The sequence below is a fragment of the Callorhinus ursinus genome, unplaced genomic scaffold (assembly GCF_003265705.2).
Source record: "Callorhinus ursinus isolate GAN/ISIS: 27379988/994484 unplaced genomic scaffold, GSC_fseal_2.0 scaffold81, whole genome shotgun sequence".
In the NCBI taxonomy this organism is placed as follows: domain Eukaryota; kingdom Metazoa; phylum Chordata; class Mammalia; order Carnivora; family Otariidae; genus Callorhinus; species Callorhinus ursinus.
Genome location: NW_027397143.1, coordinates 3,037,333 through 3,055,319, shown reverse-complemented (window position 1 = coordinate 3,055,319; position 17,987 = coordinate 3,037,333). Strand labels below are relative to the sequence as shown.

The following is a 17,987-nucleotide window of genomic DNA, read 5'->3' as shown; positions in this document are numbered from 1 at the left end:
AAGAAAGAAAGAAAGAAAGAAAGAAAGAAAGAAAGAAAGAAAGAAAGTGTCTGCAAGGAGATGAAATGATGATGTGTAGGCAATAGGATCATATGCTTTTAAAATCCAACTGAAAGCCTGTTAGAACTACTCCTTAGAGGCTGGTCAGAGAAGGAAGGCGTGGAAATCTGACCTCCCGGCAGTAAGCTATCCGCTGAGTGGGGCAGTGGGACCCCGTTTCCTCCTGTGCCTCCTCACATGGCTGGCACACTCAACTCTCAGCAAACCTTTCTGGAACAACAACAAAAAGGAATCATTTGCCAGACCTGGAAAAGCTTTTTGTTAATCTCTTAAAATGAATTTTAACAAAAATAGTCCAGAATCTGTTTGGAGAAGACTATAAAAGTTCACCGTGAGAAACAAGAACAGATTTGTAATAAAGGGAGAGACTCCACACTCCTGGGTAAAAAGGCTGAATATTATTTTTAAAAAATTAATTGGCTTAAAATTATTTTAATAATTAGGAATTATTTTTTTAAAGATACTGACTCTCCTTAAATTACCCAGTAAATTCAATGCTATGATTAAAATCCTCAGGATTCCTTTGTTTGCTTAGGTTTGGGGAACTTGAAGAGGTGATCCTACAGTATGTGGTGTGTAGACCAGAAAACCAATACATATTGTGAGAATGACAGAGGTTTCAAATATCCCCCCTTCCCCCCACCCCGCACTGACTGCTGTGGTCCTGAAGCCTATATGGGAGGGGGCTGCATCAGGATGATCTCACTTAATAAATACAACAAACCTCTAGGGAAGGCACAGGGCAGGGATCATCTCTCATTTTACAGGTGGTTGTTTCTCTCTTTAGCTTTGCATCAGGAGCTATGAAGTTTATATTCCTGCACGGGGCATGTGTGGGTGTGACACTGGGTAGGATGAGGGGTTTTTTTCTTCCCATGGTCCTATAAGCACGACCTTCATGCATTTTTTTTTTACCACTTGTGCTGTTGACTACTTTTCTTTTTCACTTACCAACTTTTCTAGCTCAATTCATTTTTTAAAATATTTTATTTATTTATGTGACACAGAGAGAGCACAAGGAGGGGGAGCAGCAGAGGGAGAGGGAGAAGCAAGCTCCCTGCTGAGCAGGGAGCCTGATGCAGGACTCAATCCCAGGACCCTGGGATCATGACCTGAGCCAAAGGCAGATGCTCAACCGACTGAGCCACCCAGGCACCCTTAACTCGATTTATTTTTAAAAGAAACTTTGTATTGCCATTTTGCAAGACAAAAATCATCACTTTCCATGCAGAGAAAGTTTTTATAAAAGTAAGCACAGTGACCCCACATTTCATTGGTGGACATATTTGATACTTTGCCCCTAAACCACCCTTTTTTCCTTAGAGGGGGTTTGTGTGTATGTGTGCCTGTGTTATGAAACTGAGTCATTTGTCCTGATGACTTTCCTGCTGTCGGGGTTTTGCTGAATGAAGCCCTCGTGGTGTCACTTCACACATTCCCCTGCCCCTCGTACTTCTGTGCCCTGGCGTTCACAGGTGTCTAGAAACTTGATCTCCTTCGGGTTTGATTTTTTTGGCAGAACTACTTCAGATGTGGTGGTGTGTCCGTCCATCCGGAGGCATATATATATCATCGTCTGTCCTTTAGTGCTGTTAAGATTGATCAAGGGGGGGCGCCTGGGTGGCTCAGTCATTAAGCGTCTCCCTTCAGCTCAGGTCATGATCCTGGGGTCCTGGAATCGAGCCCCGCATCGGGCTCCCTGCTCAGCGGGGAGGCTGCTTCTCCCTCTCCCTCTACAACTAATCGCCCCTGCCGCCCACCGCTCATGCTCTCTAATAAATAAATAAAATCTTTTAAAAAATAAAAATAAAATAATTAGGAGTTCACAAATTGACTATCCTAATGCCGTCATTCCTTCTTCATTAGCTATATTCCTTCTATAAAGAGAAACCTGCCTTCATAAACAATGTGTTTATTCTGAAAGCCAGATCATTTTGAAAGGCAAGATAAATGTTTCATTCTTTCCCGTTCCGATTCAGAATAATGTGTTGGTTCCCGAGCATTAGCCAAAGGTGACACTGTCTGGATCTTGATTTGAAGAAAGCAATCATAAAAGGACATCTATGAGATTATTGGGGAAATTTGAACAGACTGGACATTTGATGAGATGAAGGAATAACTTAATAATAACTTATTAATTTTAGGTAAATAAGGTTAAAAAATGATCCTTCCTTTTTAGAGATATAAGCTAAAATGTTTACAGATGAAATGTTAGGAAGTCTGGGACTGGCTTCACAATAATTCTGAGGGCAGGGAAGGAGGTGTGAATTGATGTTTAGAGTGTGATGTCCCTGTCCCTCCTAAAATGCCGTCCGATGCTACTGATGTGGACCCACACTTGGGAGGCAGGGGCTGCCATCTTGTAACTGTCGAGCGCAGACACCATCTGTGATGCCTGTGTTTCCCTTGCCCCAGCGCCATCATAGAACACACCAACCGGGTCATCTTCCTCGAGGATGACGACATTGCCGCAGTGGCTGATGGGAAACTCTCCATTCATCGGGTCAAGCGTTCGGCTAGTGACGACCCGTCTCGAGCCATCCAGACCTTGCAGATGGAACTGCAGCAAATCATGAAAGGCAGGTGTCCTCTGAGGGTCTGTGTGTAGCGGTCTTGGGTTGGGGGGCAGATACTCTATGGGGGCGCTCCTGAGACTCTGCATCCTACCCTGAACAGGCACCACAGCCCTCCTGCCTGCCGTGGCCATTGGGGAGCTCCTGACTAGAACCAGGCACCAGGTCTCCCTGCTCAATCTGAGCAGTCCATCCACGGCCTCCCTTTACCGACTCTCTGGGACACATTCCGACACCCAGAGGTCATTTCTTCTCTGGGTCAAAAGCCTGCAATAACAGGGGTCTGTGGACTACTTCTTCCTTTTGAGGAGAGCCTGTCTCCCTACACCCCTTTCTGCATAGGGCAGCCTGGGTAAACACTTAGGAATGTGAATCAGACCATCTTCCACCGCTGCTTAAAACCCTTTCTGATGGCTTCCCACTGTTCTTAGAAGAAAATCCACACTTCCTGCCACAGCCCAAAATACCCCATGCCCAGCCTGGCCCCACCTCACTCTACCCTTTTCCCACTATGCTCCGCCTGCCTCTCTGGCCGCCTCACGGTGACGTAGGCCGGCCAAGTGATTGCTCACCAGCAGATCACTGCTCTTGACTGGCTCCTTTGGATCATTTACCCTTCTTTGCTTCATGGTGCCCTTTGTGCAAGTCCCCAGCTGAAGGTAGCAGACGGGCACTCTACCATGTCTGGCATCATCACACGTGTGTGTATCCCAGAGAACATTCCCACCCCATGTGTGGACACCTCCAAAGCCTCAGGCACGACACCTGTCAAGGGCCTTAACCCTCTGAGGCCAGATCATCCCTTTGACGTCATCCAGTTCCATTCAGATCAGAGCCCTAGAAATGCATGTGTGGCAGAAAAGGTTTTTCTTTTCTTTCTTTCTTTTTTTTTTTAAAGATTTTATTTATTTATTTGAGAGAGAGAGAGAACATGACCAGGGGGAGTGGGAGAAGCAGACTCCCCACCGAGCAGGGAGCCCGATGAGGGGCTCCATCCCAGGACCCTGGGATCATCACCTGAGCCGAAGGCAGACGCTTCACCGACTGAGCCACCCAGATGCCCCAGAAAAGGTTTTTCTTTAATACAGAAGCTAGGAGGGTATCTGTTCAAAAGACAATTGCCTATTTCTCTGGGCTTACTTCGTTTGTACTTCCCTAAGTAGGTTGGTTTTTGGAAGTAAAGCATTTTCCTTTCCTCTGGCCTTGCTAAGAGCAGCCACACATTTGCTGCTTATAGCCCTCCCTCCTTCAAGCTGCAGGGTCCGATATGTCAACTGAAGGTAGTAATCTTATCTGGCCTGCTTCCCTCTCACTTGTCACTGTGAGCATGAGGGGGGACAGTCCCCGAGAGACCCCTGGGAATCTGCAGCGGCCTCCACATATGTCTCTGTAACTAACTGCTTAATGGCTTTGCACCCTGATCGCAAGTTAAGCAGTGGTAATGTAACCAGATTAAAATTGACCTGTTCTGTTGATGTTTATTTGACCAGGTAACTTCAGTGCGTTTATGCAGAAGGAGATCTTCGAACAGCCAGAGTCTGTTTTCAACACCATGAGAGGCCGGGTGAATTTTGAGACCAACACAGGTAATCCCTCGTCTGTGCCTTGGGCCGACGCACCTCCCTGGGTGGGGTCAGCATTAACGCACTGTGTGTGCCCCGCAGTGCTCCTGGGCGGCCTGAAGGACCACCTGAAGGAGATTCGGCGTTGCCGCCGGCTCATTGTGATTGGCTGTGGAACCAGTTACCACGCCGCCGTAGCTGTAAGTGCATCACGCTGGGCCCTTGCTGGTGCTGGGGAGGGAGCGGCGGCCGAGGACAAGATGTGTCTTAGATGCTATGGTGTGTCTGACCCAAATCTGGTGCCCGTGAGCCAGCATGAGAGTTGGCACCGAAGCCTTACTCCCGCGGTGGGGACCAGGCATGCCTGAAATTCCCTGACCACCTGGCCCCAGCCACTTCACAAACCGTCCCCAGAAGCCCAGCTGCCTTGTGTCTCTGTAGCATCTGTGACTGACTTTGGTCCCCATTCCTGTTGGCTTCAGACACGGCAAGTTTTGGAGGAGCTGACGGAGCTCCCTGTGATGGTTGAACTTGCGAGTGATTTTCTGGACAGGAACACACCGGTGTTCAGGGATGATGTTTGCTTTTTCATCAGCCAGTCAGGTAAGGATGACAGGTTTGCGTTAGTTCACCTCAGGGCTCTGTCCTCTTGGTAATACGCCTTGTATCTCCCTCCTGCCTTCATGCAGTGAAGTTCTCTGCACACTGAGCACATGCCAAACTCTCCTGTGCCTATGGTCACTTAACCCTCAGAGCCATCACTTCCTGTCCCGTGTTATGGGGAGGAGGCTGTGCAGCCAGGGCTTCTCACCACTCCTGTCATCCCAAGTCCGGGACTTAAGGGACCACTCACCAAAGGGCTTATTCGTGTGTGCTGGGTGTATTTAGAGAGGTGAAAGTTCTTCCAAATTCTGCTGGTTGAGAGTCACTTCAAGGACTATATGCATGCTTTGCAGTGCCCCTGCTGCCCAGCAGGGGGACACAGAGAGAAACAGCGCACAGGTGTTGGGCTCACGGCACCTTCAGTAAACGCTAAAGCTTGGGCATTTGCTCCAGTCCGGCTGGGCAGAGAGTCAGGGAGGTGATTCATGGCCATATGCTTGGACTCTCTGTGACCTTTAGAAGGATTTTTAAAAACATTTTAATTATGGAAAATTCCAAATCTCTGTAAAAGTAGAGATTCACGTAAGGAGTTACCTGTCCTCAGCAATGATTAGCTCAGCAGAGCTGGTGTCATCCAGATCCTCATTAACCTGTCCCCCCTCCACGGGGTTATTTTGAAGTCAATCTGACATTGTGTCACTTAATAAATACCTCACAATGTATCTCTAAATGGTAAAAGAAAAAAAAAGAAAACATAACCACGATGTCATTATCACCATGAACCCGTTAGCAGCAATGCCTTAATATCCGTTGGGACTTTGAATCCTGCTGCCCAGTTGAATTTTTAAGACCATTTCCATTTCAATGACAAACTCAGAAAAACGAATACAGACACACCCACCGTCTGGCTGCCTACCTGGAGCCACGTGCTGCCCTGGGACTTGAGATGCCAGTGTCGCCTTTGGTTTTGCAATCCCGTCAGAGCCTCAGAATGTTTCCTGAATTGGGTGGGAGCCGTCAACCAAAGAAAAGAAGCTGATTTAGTGTAAAAATAATGGCAGTGGCAGCTTCTGGGAGTCTACACAGCAAGGATTTAGTTTCGTTTTGTCCAGCCCTTCTGGTTAAGTTTTAAAAAATATTTTTTTAAAAAATACAATACAAAATGTATTGGGGCGCCTGGGTGGCTCAGTCATTAAACGTCTGCCTTTGGCTTAGGTCATGATCCCGGGGTCCTGGGATTGAGCCCCGCATCGGGCTCCCTGCTCCACAAGAAGCCTGTTTCTCCCTCTCCCACTCCCCATCTCTAGCTGTTTCTCTCTCTCTGTCAAATAAAAAAAAAAAAAATACTGCATCAAACACTTGGGGGTGGGGTGGGGTTGATGAAGATAGAGCCATCTGGCTCCCTGCCTCCGAGCCCTGAGCCCCGCTGGTGCTGAAGAAGGGCTGTGCCCTAGACACATATCTGAAGAGAAAAAGGAGATGGGGACACATGCATATTGCAGAAAAGCCGTGGCCACAAGGACATCGGTGGGCTTAAGTTTCTTTTTAAGGTTTTATTTATTTATTTGACAGAGAGAGACACAGCAGGAGAGGGAACACAAGCAGGGGGAGTGGGAGAGGGAGAAGCAGACTTTCCCACTGAGCAGGGAGCCCGATGCGGGACTCGATCCCAGGACCCTGGGATCATGACCTGAGCCGAAGGCAGACGCTTCACCGACTGAGCCACCCAGGCGCCTCTCGATGGGTTTAATTTTATGATCGGATCATATTTCATTTAGTTTGAGCTTTCAGGACTTACAAATACAGGGCTCCTGTGCTGGCTTATTCATGCACCAATTTAAGTAGCTTTATCATAAAAAATAATTTTGAGTTCGCACTGGCAGGCTGCATGCGGCGTTCTGCTTTAAAACAAGATCTGTTTGAGAAATGGGCATTCTTGCTTTTTAAAATGTTAAATCTCAGCACGTTCTGAATAAGGCAGCTTAAAGTCCTAGCAAGGACACTGGGAGCCAGGCGCACCTGGGTTGGCTCGTTTGTCACCCACAGCCGCGTGGCCCCGAGGAAGCAAGGCACCAGTTCCCTCCATCTCCGAGGTCCTCATCCTCAAGGGGGATGATGGCCCCCGTGGGGCTGCTGTGAGGGCTCAGAGAAACAGTGATTGATGAAAACATGCTTGCCACATAAAGAGTAGCCAAATCTTGAATCCAAGAATCAACCGGAAAAATTGTCATGTATGAATTTTCCTTTCTGAGAACATGCCAGCTATGTCCGGGCCCTGATTGCTGCCTAAGAGTGAGAGTACAAGAGCTGGAGGGCCGGCGGGGGGGGGGTTCGAGCTGGCAGAGCCATGCTCCTGTGAATACGTGGCTGAGAGGGGGGGACCATGTGGCAGGTGAGACTGCAGACACCCTCCTGGCGTTACGCTACTGTAAGGACCGCCGGGCCCTGACCGTGGGTGTCACCAACACCGTGGGCAGCTCCATCTCTCGAGAGACCGACTGCGGTGTCCACATCAATGCGGGGCCAGAGATCGGCGTGGCCAGCACCAAGGTAGGCACCTCCCACCTGTGCCCCGGCCGGGCGGACAGGTGTGCCCCAGGGGAGGGCCTCGGCTAGCTGGGCAGACAGGGCGCTGTGGGGCAGGGGGGCCCACTGATGCGCCTCCTCCCGTGTGGTCCACAAGCACACGTTCGCCTCTGCTCTGCCAGAGTCACCATTTTATCCACAGGCTTACACAAGTCAGTTCATCTCCCTGGTGATGTTTGGTTTGATGATGTCCGAAGACCGAATTTCACTGCAAAACAGAAGGCGAGAGATCATCTGTGGTTTACGGTCTTTACCTGGTATGTTCCAGAACTAAAGTTTCCTTATGACTGTCTCTCATAAACAGTGCTGTTAATCACTTCCTCCTCCTCAAAACTTCGTGGTCACCACTAAATGCCTCCAGAAGCTCCCCCTGGGCTAAGATTAAAGTCCGCACTCTTCACCAGGCCTGAGAACCCTGCACACTTGGCCCCTGCCTCCTCTGACCTCATTCCACTCCCTCCCTTCCTCCTTGGGCTGCCTCATGACCTTCTGATCCTTAGCAGTGCCAAGCTCTTTCCACCACAGGGCCTTTGCACTGCCCCTTTCCTCTACAGAAACCCTCTTCCTCCAGCTCTCCAGCTGATGGCTTCTCATCATTCGAGTCTGAGTACAAATCTCACCTCCTGGGACCCTTCCTGGCCATCCTAACTAGTCCCCTGCCCCAGCTACAAAATGTTAGCCCATTTCTTGTCTTTTTAGCACATGCAATGATCTGAAGTTACCTGTTCTCCCATATACTGGCTTATCTCCTAACTAACATGTCAGCCCACCGAGCATACAACCCTATCTATCAGAATCACTGCTGGATGCCTGGTGTCCAGGCAGGGCAGGTATACAGTAGGTGCTCAGCAAATATCTGAGAAGGAGCAAATGGCCCTGAGCCTTTTCCTGTCCCAGACTGCTCCTTCTGTCTCACCAAACTCCCCTCTTTTGCAGTTCTCAAGATGTGGTCTGTAGGTCCCCAGTCTCACAGTAAACACGTTATTTATAATAAACGCGTTTGCCTTTTTCACTGTGTGGACATTTGCAAAGGCGGTGGTGGCCACCATTGATTGGGGCCTTAGCACACACCACCACGCACCTAGCTTTGCTCAAAGATGTCCTTCACGAAGCAGGAAAATGCATTAATCTTAGTAAATTGCAACACTTTTTAATGTTATGTTTGACAAAATGGGAAGTGTGCCTAAATCACACTGAAGAGTGTGATGGTTGTTTCCAAGAAAAGCACCCTGGAATTTTAGAGTCGCAAGCTGACTTGAGTACGTGGCAGACATTTTCTCAAAAATGAGCAAAGTTAGCCTGACACTTTGAGAAGAAAAACCGACTATCTCTTGCCAGTGATAAACTTCAGGCTTTCATGTGAAATTTAGGATTTGGGAACACTTGTAGCTTGTGAGTGTGAGCTTGACCACTTCCCGTCACTTAAAGACATCTCTGATCAGGCCATGGTGATTTGAAGACATGTCATTTCTAAAAAAACATATTTTATGATGAAATGTGTCCATTTTTAGAAGATTTGCATAATTCAGTGGACCTATATTTTCCAAACGGCCAATGCATGATGTCACAAAAGTATACACGCATAAAACCTCCATTTAAATAAGTGCAAGTTGGACAGATAAATTTTAATGTCACAAGGTAGGAAAATTTATTGATAGGATTTCAGAGTCTACATTTGCAACTACTCTTTTAAGAAAGTACTGTTTCTTGGGACGCCTGGATGGCTCAATCAGTAGAGCATGTGACTCTTAATCTCGGGGTTGTGAGTTAGAGCCCATGTTGGGTGCAGAGATTACTTAAATAAATTAATGAATTTTTAAAAAAAGAAATTATCTTTTCTTAACTTTGATATAATATCGGAGAAGAACATTCACAATTATTGGAAAAAGTTATTTATATGCTCCTTCCTTCTCCAACTACAAATCTCTGTGAGGCGGGATTTTCTTCCTATTCTTCAACCAAAAGAACGTATCACAACAGGTTGAATGAGGAAACAGATGTGAGAGTCTAAATGGCTTTATTACAAAGTCAGGCATTTAAAGATTTACAAAAATATAAACAGCACTATTATTCTCACTAGCTTTTAAAAACATATAATGGGTTTATTGTGACTTTTAAATGAATGAATAAAAATATCTTTAATTTTGTCAGCTTCTAATCGGTAAGTATTGATAGAACCAACAGAAACAAAGTGTCCTAAGGATTCACAATCATTTTTAAGAGTGCAAATAAGTCTTGAGGCCAAAAGGTTTGGGAAGTGTTGGTCCAACTTACACTGGTGTCTCCAGCAGGTGGGCTGGATGGGGCGATGGGGCATTAATTTGGGGTGTCAGCCCTGTGGCTGACCAGCTGGTGATTTAGCCTCTCTGAGCTTCAGTTGCCTTACCAGTAAAATGGAGCTAGAAATAACACTTCTCTGATTACCTTACATGCTCGAGAAAGTACGAACATAAACAAAATCCTGGCTAATCACCCAAGTTATTTCCCATAATCTACATTTAAAACCCTTTGAAACTAATGCGAGAGGAAGCCAAGTGTATGAAGTGGTGTGAGTTCCCAAACTTCGTCTATACACCATGATTTTTCTTTGTGAATCTTGCTATAAAATCTAGTATGACTGGCATCCTCTCTGCTGTATTCGTGATTTAGGACTGATCAAGGAAGTGCTGTCACTGGATGAGAAGATTCATGACCTGGCCCTGGAGCTCTACACGCAGAGGTCACTCCTGGTCATGGGACGGGGCTATAACTACGCCACGTGCCTGGAAGGAGCCCTGGTGAGCCTCCTCTGCCCAACCCCCCCCCCAACCAGCCCCTGCATGAGGACTCTCTGCAGTTTCCCTGTTAGCCCTCAAACTTCCAAGGGGAGCTGGAAATCCTGACGGAATGAGCTTCCAAGACCAGCCTGCCTTTTTAAAATTGGTAACTGTCTATGTTGTGGCACTAAAGATCCAAACCCTAGTACGAGAGCTGCTGGAGCGTGGGCAGGTGCCAGGATCACGGGGATACCAAGAGGGTGGGGTAGTGCTGTCCAGGGGCTGAGTCTAGTGCTAGCCTGTAACCCTCTCTATGCTTGCTGCTTATGGATGAGAATGCCCAACCAAAGCAAACGGTGAGGCCGCACTAAGGACTCAAGCAAGGGCATCATCCCTGGCCCAGCTTGGCTCCCCTCCTCTTCCTCAGGAGCAAGTCCTTGCTCCTTCCTGTCACCTCTATTTGAGAGAAACACTCAGAGGGTTTTACAAGTGGTGGGGGTGAGTGGGGGGTGGTTTCCACAAGCCAGAGATGCCTGACCGGCAGTGAGCTCCAAATTCCACAGGCTTCCTCTGCAGGCTCCGACCCTTGCCAAAAGAAGTGAAGGGCTGGGCACGCTGCTTGTTGGGGGGGGGGACCCAAAGGGCAAAGGCCGGGGGGGGGTCCACTTGCAGCCCCCCCATGCCTCTGCTGCCTGGTGCTGGGGAGGTGGGGCTCAGCTGCAGTGTGCTGGTGAAAGATGCATATTCAGCTGCGTCTCCAAGTCAGTCTTTGGGGGAAGAAAGAAGCTTTTACACCGGCTGCTAGGACACATCAATGGCCCCTCTGTGGTCTCCTAGGGGCCTGCACTCCAGCTGTCTGCGGCATCCCGGCATCCCGGGTGGGGCCATGCTCCTGCCAGTTTCCCCCCCACCAAAATAAATAGTTCTAGGGGAGTTGAGAAATGTTTCATTTGACACTCACCAGTTCAGTGACGTAGGTTTAATGATAACCTAATAGAAATGGATCTCCTTAAACACAGGGAAGAATTCCAATAACAGCCCAGTGTGTGTGATTTTTGCCTCCTAAGTAAGTTGAAGGAACCCTTTGGAAGTTATTAATGGTCTAGAATTGGGGGCACCGACCAATCAGATCATTGAAGGAAGGTGTATCTAGACAGAATGCAATGCCATCATTACAAACTGTAACTGTGGGAAGGCCATGGGGCCCGGACAGAGGGTGGAAAGGGCAAGCCAGATCAGCGTTGACTTGTCCATCCAAGGGGGGCGGCTGTGCTGGGGGCTGGTCTGGGGACGCAGGCTGTGTGCTGGGCTCTGCACATGCTCTGGACACCAGCCTGCCCTGGCCCTGGCCTTGAGAGCTGCCCTCAGTGCTGTTGACCACTTCACTCATTCGTTCATCTGCCCTGCAGCCCTCAGCTCCCTGCCTTCTGGATTCATCCCTCCCCCAGCTCCCCTCCCTCCTCTCTGGCTGATCTGCTCCCGTCTGCCCGGTGTCACACGGACCCCACCTTGTGTTTCCCCAGAAAATTAAAGAGATAACCTACATGCATTCGGAAGGCATCCTGGCTGGGGAGCTGAAGCACGGACCCTTGGCGCTGATTGACAAGCAGATGCCCGTCATCATGGTCATCATGAAGGACCCTTGCTTTGCCAAATGCCAGAACGCCCTGCAGCAGGTCACAGCCCGCCAGGTGAGGGCTGTCAGCTATGCTGGGGCCCCCTGTCTCCTGTTCTCTCCCATGCACTGGTTATGAGCGGTCCCGACACTGAGCAGGTTTGGCCACACACTCTCTCCCAGAGCCCCTCATGAGTGGCACACACATTCATAAACGACTGGCCAGCCTGTGGCCATGGGCACCACGGCTCCTCAGTGAGACCTTGTGACCCAGATTGGCCTTAGCTGTCCTGGATTCCCAGTGTGGAGCCGCCCGGAGGTGGGAGCACAGATCCATCCTGGGAGGGCTCATGAAGTTACAGGGACGTGAGATCCAACAATGCCCTTCAGCCAGCTGCTGGTTTTATATAACAGAAGTTAGAAAACACAAATCGCTTTACTTCCTTGCTTAAAGCCTTCCGGCGGCTTCCCATAAAACTAGAGTGACCACAGGCCTGCATTATCTGGCCCCTTCCTTCTGTTTCCCACTCAGGCCAAGCTGATTTCTGTCTCTATGCCTTGGTGCTGGCTGTTCCTCACCAGTGTCTTCCAATCATAGTACCATGTTTTGTGGCCTCTGCGGCATTTATCTGGAATTCATCATCAGTTATTGGTTGGCTTGCTTCTGTTTTTGTTTTCTACCCCTCAGTTGTGAGTCCCCTGAGAGTGAAGAGTAGGTGTGCCCTGCCCTTGGCAAGGCACACTGAAGCCACTCAACAGATGGGTGCTAGAAATGAATGCCACAGGCTGGCGATCACCCTACTAGGGAAGGGAGAGAAACTCACTCAACAGCATCCAACACTTTGTCCTTCGCACCAGCCACGCACATCACCTCCCCCATACTTGCAGCAAAAGCAAGAGACCACTGTGATCATGGCAATGAGGTTGATCTCAGAAACTCTGCTGTAGGTGAGGGGTTGTTCTTTCAGAGACAGTCTGCATGTCGTGATCCTATTTCTCTGCTTTAGGGTCGCCCGATTATACTGTGCTGCAGGGACGACACTGAGAGTTCCAAGTTCGCGTATAAGACGATCGAGCTGCCCCACACAGTGGACTGCCTCCAGGGCATCCTGAGTGTGATCCCGCTGCAGCTCCTGTCCTTTCATCTGGCTGTTCTCCGAGGATATGATGTACGTCTGAAACCGCGCCGAACCCCCCAAAGGGGGAAAACATAACCACAGAGTTTGATTTTGTTCTGGAGTGCTTATTGGGTGTAAATATTCATAGGAGACATTTTTTTTTCATTTAAAACAACTCTCTTTTTAAGGTAACTTACATCCCTTGAAAACAAGTCGCGAGATTATGAAGACCATATTAGACTACAAACTCATCACCCAGAGGGGCAAATTTAATAATTCATTCCAGTCTTTTCCTTGTGTGTGTGAATTTTTGAACATTTTTTGAGATTATATCGAGGATGACATTTTACATCTTCCCTTTAAATATATTTACAAGCATTTTCTTACATCTTGAACTTATTGTAAGCAACATTTACAGTATTCCAAATATAATAACTTACACAAGCAACATGTACAATATTCTCACAGTCTTGTAGCATGGATTGTAACAATGACTTAGCCAGTCTTCTGTTATTTCAACTGTTGCTAATTTGGGAGGAAATGGCTGCATAAATCAGAACTGCAGTGAACATCTCTGCACATGTGTCTTCCTCCCACATTTAAAACTTGTCCTCAGTCTAGCAAATGATTCAACATTTTGAGACTCCCAACATATATTGTCAATTTATGTTCCAGAAAAGAACCAATTTACTACCCCACTGGCAAAAGTATATAAGAGCATACAACTCACTGTGTAAAGAAAAAGAAGTCTTATTACAATTTAATTTCGAGAAGCTTTTAAAGATACATAACCATACAAAAAAAAAAAACCCCACAATGTAACAAATACCTAACGGTGCACATATCCAGAACTGCCATTGGCTAACATTTTGTCATATTTGTTTCTTTAAAAAAAAAAAAACATTATTGTAAGCAAAAGAAGACATTGTAGATAAAATTGAAGCCTGCTCTATTGACCATCCCCAGTCACCTTTTCTTCCCAACCCCCACTCTGGACTAACAAATCTCGTAGATTGAGAGTATATCCTTCCAAGAAAAGTGAATATTTAACAGGACACACTGAGTTCATTGGTTTTAATAGCATGGATCAGATCCTTTCAATAGTTTTAACGCAGCATGACACGAATCAGGTGCACACTAAGTGTTTATTGAATGAAATAAACATGATATAGTTGAGTGACGTTTCTGGAATAAGGAACCACTTCCAAGATGCTGGTATCCAGGAACTAGCTCATGGTTCAAGGTGACCAGAACACCCATCTCCTTTTCTTCAAGTACTCTGATAATAGGCTTTATGCCATGGCACATTGCTGAGCTCTAGGGGGTCCTGAGCGGCTACTTTCTCTCATTTTAGGTCGACTTCCCCAGAAATCTGGCCAAGTCTGTAACCGTGGAATAGAGAACAAGGAAGAGCCTGAGGAGGCCGTTGCCACCTGTCGTGTGTGCTTCGAGGCCCGTCCCAGGGACACCCAAGTGGGAAGAACAGTGGGCATTCTGTGTGTTCTGAGTAGATCCCAGTAGAGCTTGACAGCTGCCAGGTGCCTTGTACCCAAGTGCTTCGCTTACAGCAGATACTGTTTCTCTGTGTCCCGAAGTTGCCAGAGGAGAAAGGAATCATTGTTTACACATGGGGATCAGAGCGGACTTCTCCACTACTGTGCAATAGAGACACAGCTCTCTTCAGAGGAACTGTGAACCTTTTTTTAACCAACACTAGTTAGTTTTAAAAGACAAAATATTTATAATGATGATTGTATAGCTTTTAAGTTATTTTTCTAGTATGTGGCTTTCTAGAGCCAAGGTAACTCCCAGACCATGTATCCCCCAGCCTCCTGGCGGGGGGGGCATTCATCTCAGATTTGAGCACAAGGCATTGCCCCTCTGGACTCCTTTCTCCTTTCCTGTCCTCTCTGGGCTGCCCCTGAATCCTGTCCCCTGACATCAGGGAAGCCCCCCCCCGCCCCCCACCTTCCGATGCCTCCTGTAAATCCCTTCAAAATCTCAATGTCCTTCAACAGTTTCTTCTATAAATCCCTCCGATTCTCCAACTTCGGTTAAATCTGATCATGGCTCTTTTTAAGCCCAGGCAGCATTTTGGTCCCTGCTCCTATCTATAGTAGAACAGCTTGAAATATCCCATGCAAGAGAGTAGTTTCAAGTGGGCCACCTTGCCCTCTATTTAAAAGCGTGCACAATCAAAATACTATGCAATTTTAAGACAATAAAGACAGTACGATTCTTTTCTGGCTTGTGTGTTTAGATTTCTGGTAATCTTATTCTTGTGTACTTGGATTTTGAGGGCTCCTCAAAACAGGAAATCAGCAGGGTCTGGTGGCAGTGAGCCCTGTTTCTTGATAGCCAATGGCACTGTGCCCACACCTGTGACCTGCATACTTCTAGTGTGAAAATGAGGAGTATTTATTTTACAGGAGGGAACAAACTGTAGGATATTTGGAACTCTTGGTTGAGTCCACTGAACAGCTGTTGGAGGGGGTTGAACCACGTGATGCTGTTTAAGATGGTTGCCCAGAACCCGAAGGCAACATGAAGGGGTGAAACTCTCAAATCCATACCTTTTTTTTTTAAAAGATTTTATTTATTTATTTGAGAGCGAGAGAGAGAGAGAGTGAGCTAGCGAGAGAGAGAGGATGAGCAGGGGAGAGAGGGAGAAGCAGGCTCCCCGCTGAGCAGGGAGCCCGACGTGGGACTCAATCCCAGGACTCTGGGATCATGACCTGAGCCGAAGGCAGATGCTTCACCTACTGAGCCACCCAGGCGCCCCTCAAATCCATACTTTTTAATTTCCATGAATCCATCATAGTCACCAATTTTATTAATACAGTCAGGCAGGAAGATAAGAAGCCAGGGCCAGGGCTCTGAAGGCTTGTGGGGTCGGAATTCAGGCTCCCAAAGAAAGTGGCTATCCCAGATGGCTTGACTAGTGTCTTCGGTGTGTGTGTGAGTGACTCTAGTTTACCATCAGACCTTTGTTCAGGATTACGTGGGCTACTCAGTAACTTTTCCATCCTTTCCTATGCCCTCCCTTGTGTCACAGGGCTTGGCAACCTGGGAATTACATTTCCAAGTTAAAATTCCACCAGTGAGATGCTTCACGGAAGATCTGGGAGGCGGTTTAGAAATCATATTATTTATGGAGAAATCATGTGACTTCTTTCTCCTCAGGCAGAAGCAGACAGAATTATGGCTTTGGCAGAGAGGAGGTCCTTCTATGGCCCTTAGCCCCAAAGCACATGCTACGGCAGTGCTCCCTAAAACTCACCCACCGCCCGGTGCTCCAGGCAATGGCAGCTACCAACAGAGGTTTCCTGTAGCTCCTCCGGAATCCCACTTCTGAAGGGCTGGCAGGAACCCAGGAGCCATGGGGGCATCCTCTGAGCCACGGCCCCCAGCCCTTCCCACAGATTCACCAGGGTGTGTAAGTCTTGCTGGCAACACCAGCAATCCTTTCTCTCTCTCTTTTTTTTTAAGATTTTATTTATTTATTTGTCAGAGAAAGAGAGAGAGAGAGCCCAAGCAGGGGGAGAGGCAGGAAGAGGGAGAAGCAGGCTCCCCACTGAGCAAGGAGCCCCATGTGGGACTTGATCCCAGGACCCTGGGATCATGACCTGAGCCGAAGGCAGCCGCTTAGCCGACTGAACCACCCAGGCGCCCCTCCTTTCTGTCTTTTTAATCAGACCGTGCTGGTCATTACAACTTCTGAGGTTAGGAGACTTTACAAACTAGCCAGAACCTTTTCATCTGGATGAGAACCAGAGAAATGCATTTCATCTCCCAAGTGAGTCTTGGGAAACACAGGGCTCTTTACACTTGGGCGCTTAGCAAGACTGAGGTGTGGAATGGCATATCATGCAGCCATCAAAAGGAATGAGATCTTGCCATTTGCAACGACGTGGATGGAACTGGAGGGTGTTATGCTGAGTGAAATCAGTCAATCAGAGAAAGACATGTATCATATGACCTCACTGATATGAGGAATTCTTAATCTCAGGAACAAACTGAGGGTTGCTGGAGTGGTCGGGGGTGGGAGGGATGGGGTCGCTGGGTGATGGACATTGGGGAAGATATGTGCTACGGTGAGCGCTGTGAATTGTGCAAGACTGTTGAATCACAGATCTGTACTTCTGAAACAAATAACGCAACATATTTTAAGAAAAAAGAAAAAGAAGAAGATAGCAGGAGAGGAAGAATGAAGGGGAGTAAGTCAGAGGGGGAGACGAACCAGGAGAGATGATGGACTCTGAAAAACAAACTGAGGTTTCTAGAGGGGAGGAGGGTAGGGGGATGGGTTAGCCTGGTGATGGGTATTGAGGAGGGCACATTCTGCATGGAGCACTGGGTGTTATGAACAAACAATGAATCATGGAACAGTACACCAAAACAAATTATGTAATATATGGTGATTAACATAACAATAAAAAATTTTTTAAAAAAAGACTGAGGTGTGGAGCAGGCATCGGACATATGGCAGAAGTACGGCCAGAGGGAAGAGGCTGCCTCCCGTTCTCAGGGAAATGCTGAGAACTTCTATGGGGGATATGCGTGCCCTCAGCAGAGCATCAGGGGAGAGACCCTCGGGGGCACATGGTCAAGACAAGCCAAGTCCTGATGAGAACCTGGGCCAAGCCGTCCTGGGTGTTCTGTCCTTGGTTTAAGAGGAAGGCCCGATGGAAGTGGGGGGTCTTCGTGATGCCCGGCTGTCTCTGGAGTCACCCCGCTGCAGGATGGCTCAGCTCCCTCCACATCTGCTGCAGAGCTGCCGTCCTGGGAGCGCTCCATCATCCTCCAAGGGAGTCCCTTGTCATCCTGTTTCCCCGCATCTCACATCTTCCTTCTGAGTTTCCTTTGTCATCTTGGTGGGGTACATCCTTCTTGAGTAAAGGAGGCTGGGAGATAAATTTCTGAGACCTTGAGAAATAAATGACTTTATGCCTCACACAGGACTGAGGGTTTAGCTATGTATAGAATTCTAGGTCACAAAACATGTTTTCTTCAGAACTGTAAAGGTAAATCTCCATGACCTTGTTCACGGTTTTGCAGTTGAGGGTTTCAAACTCACTCTGATGCAGGTGACCTTTGTATTTCCTTCTTTCCCC

The 17,987-nt window shown here is 47.8% G+C and overlaps 1 protein-coding gene across 2 annotated transcripts in view; it reads left to right on the top strand.

Moving 5' to 3' along the window:
- The window catches only part of GFPT2 (glutamine-fructose-6-phosphate transaminase 2), a 40,517-nt gene extending 26,150 nt beyond the window's left edge, over window positions 1-14,367 (top strand). For both annotated transcript variants that reach the window (XM_025862721.2, XM_073887561.1), the window contains 10 exons: window positions 2,476-2,639; window positions 4,124-4,219; window positions 4,298-4,395; window positions 4,678-4,798; window positions 7,191-7,348; window positions 7,527-7,641; window positions 10,034-10,161; window positions 11,664-11,831; window positions 12,763-12,924; window positions 14,228-14,367. In XM_025862721.2, coding sequence (XP_025718506.1) covers window positions 2,476-2,639; window positions 4,124-4,219; window positions 4,298-4,395; window positions 4,678-4,798; window positions 7,191-7,348; window positions 7,527-7,641; window positions 10,034-10,161; window positions 11,664-11,831; window positions 12,763-12,924; window positions 14,228-14,272 — 1,255 coding nt within the window. In that variant the 3' untranslated portion in view covers window positions 14,273-14,367. The remainder of the gene's footprint in view (window positions 1-2,475; window positions 2,640-4,123; window positions 4,220-4,297; window positions 4,396-4,677; window positions 4,799-7,190; window positions 7,349-7,526; window positions 7,642-10,033; window positions 10,162-11,663; window positions 11,832-12,762; window positions 12,925-14,227) is intronic.
- The last annotated feature ends 3,620 nt before the right edge of the window (window positions 14,368-17,987 follow it).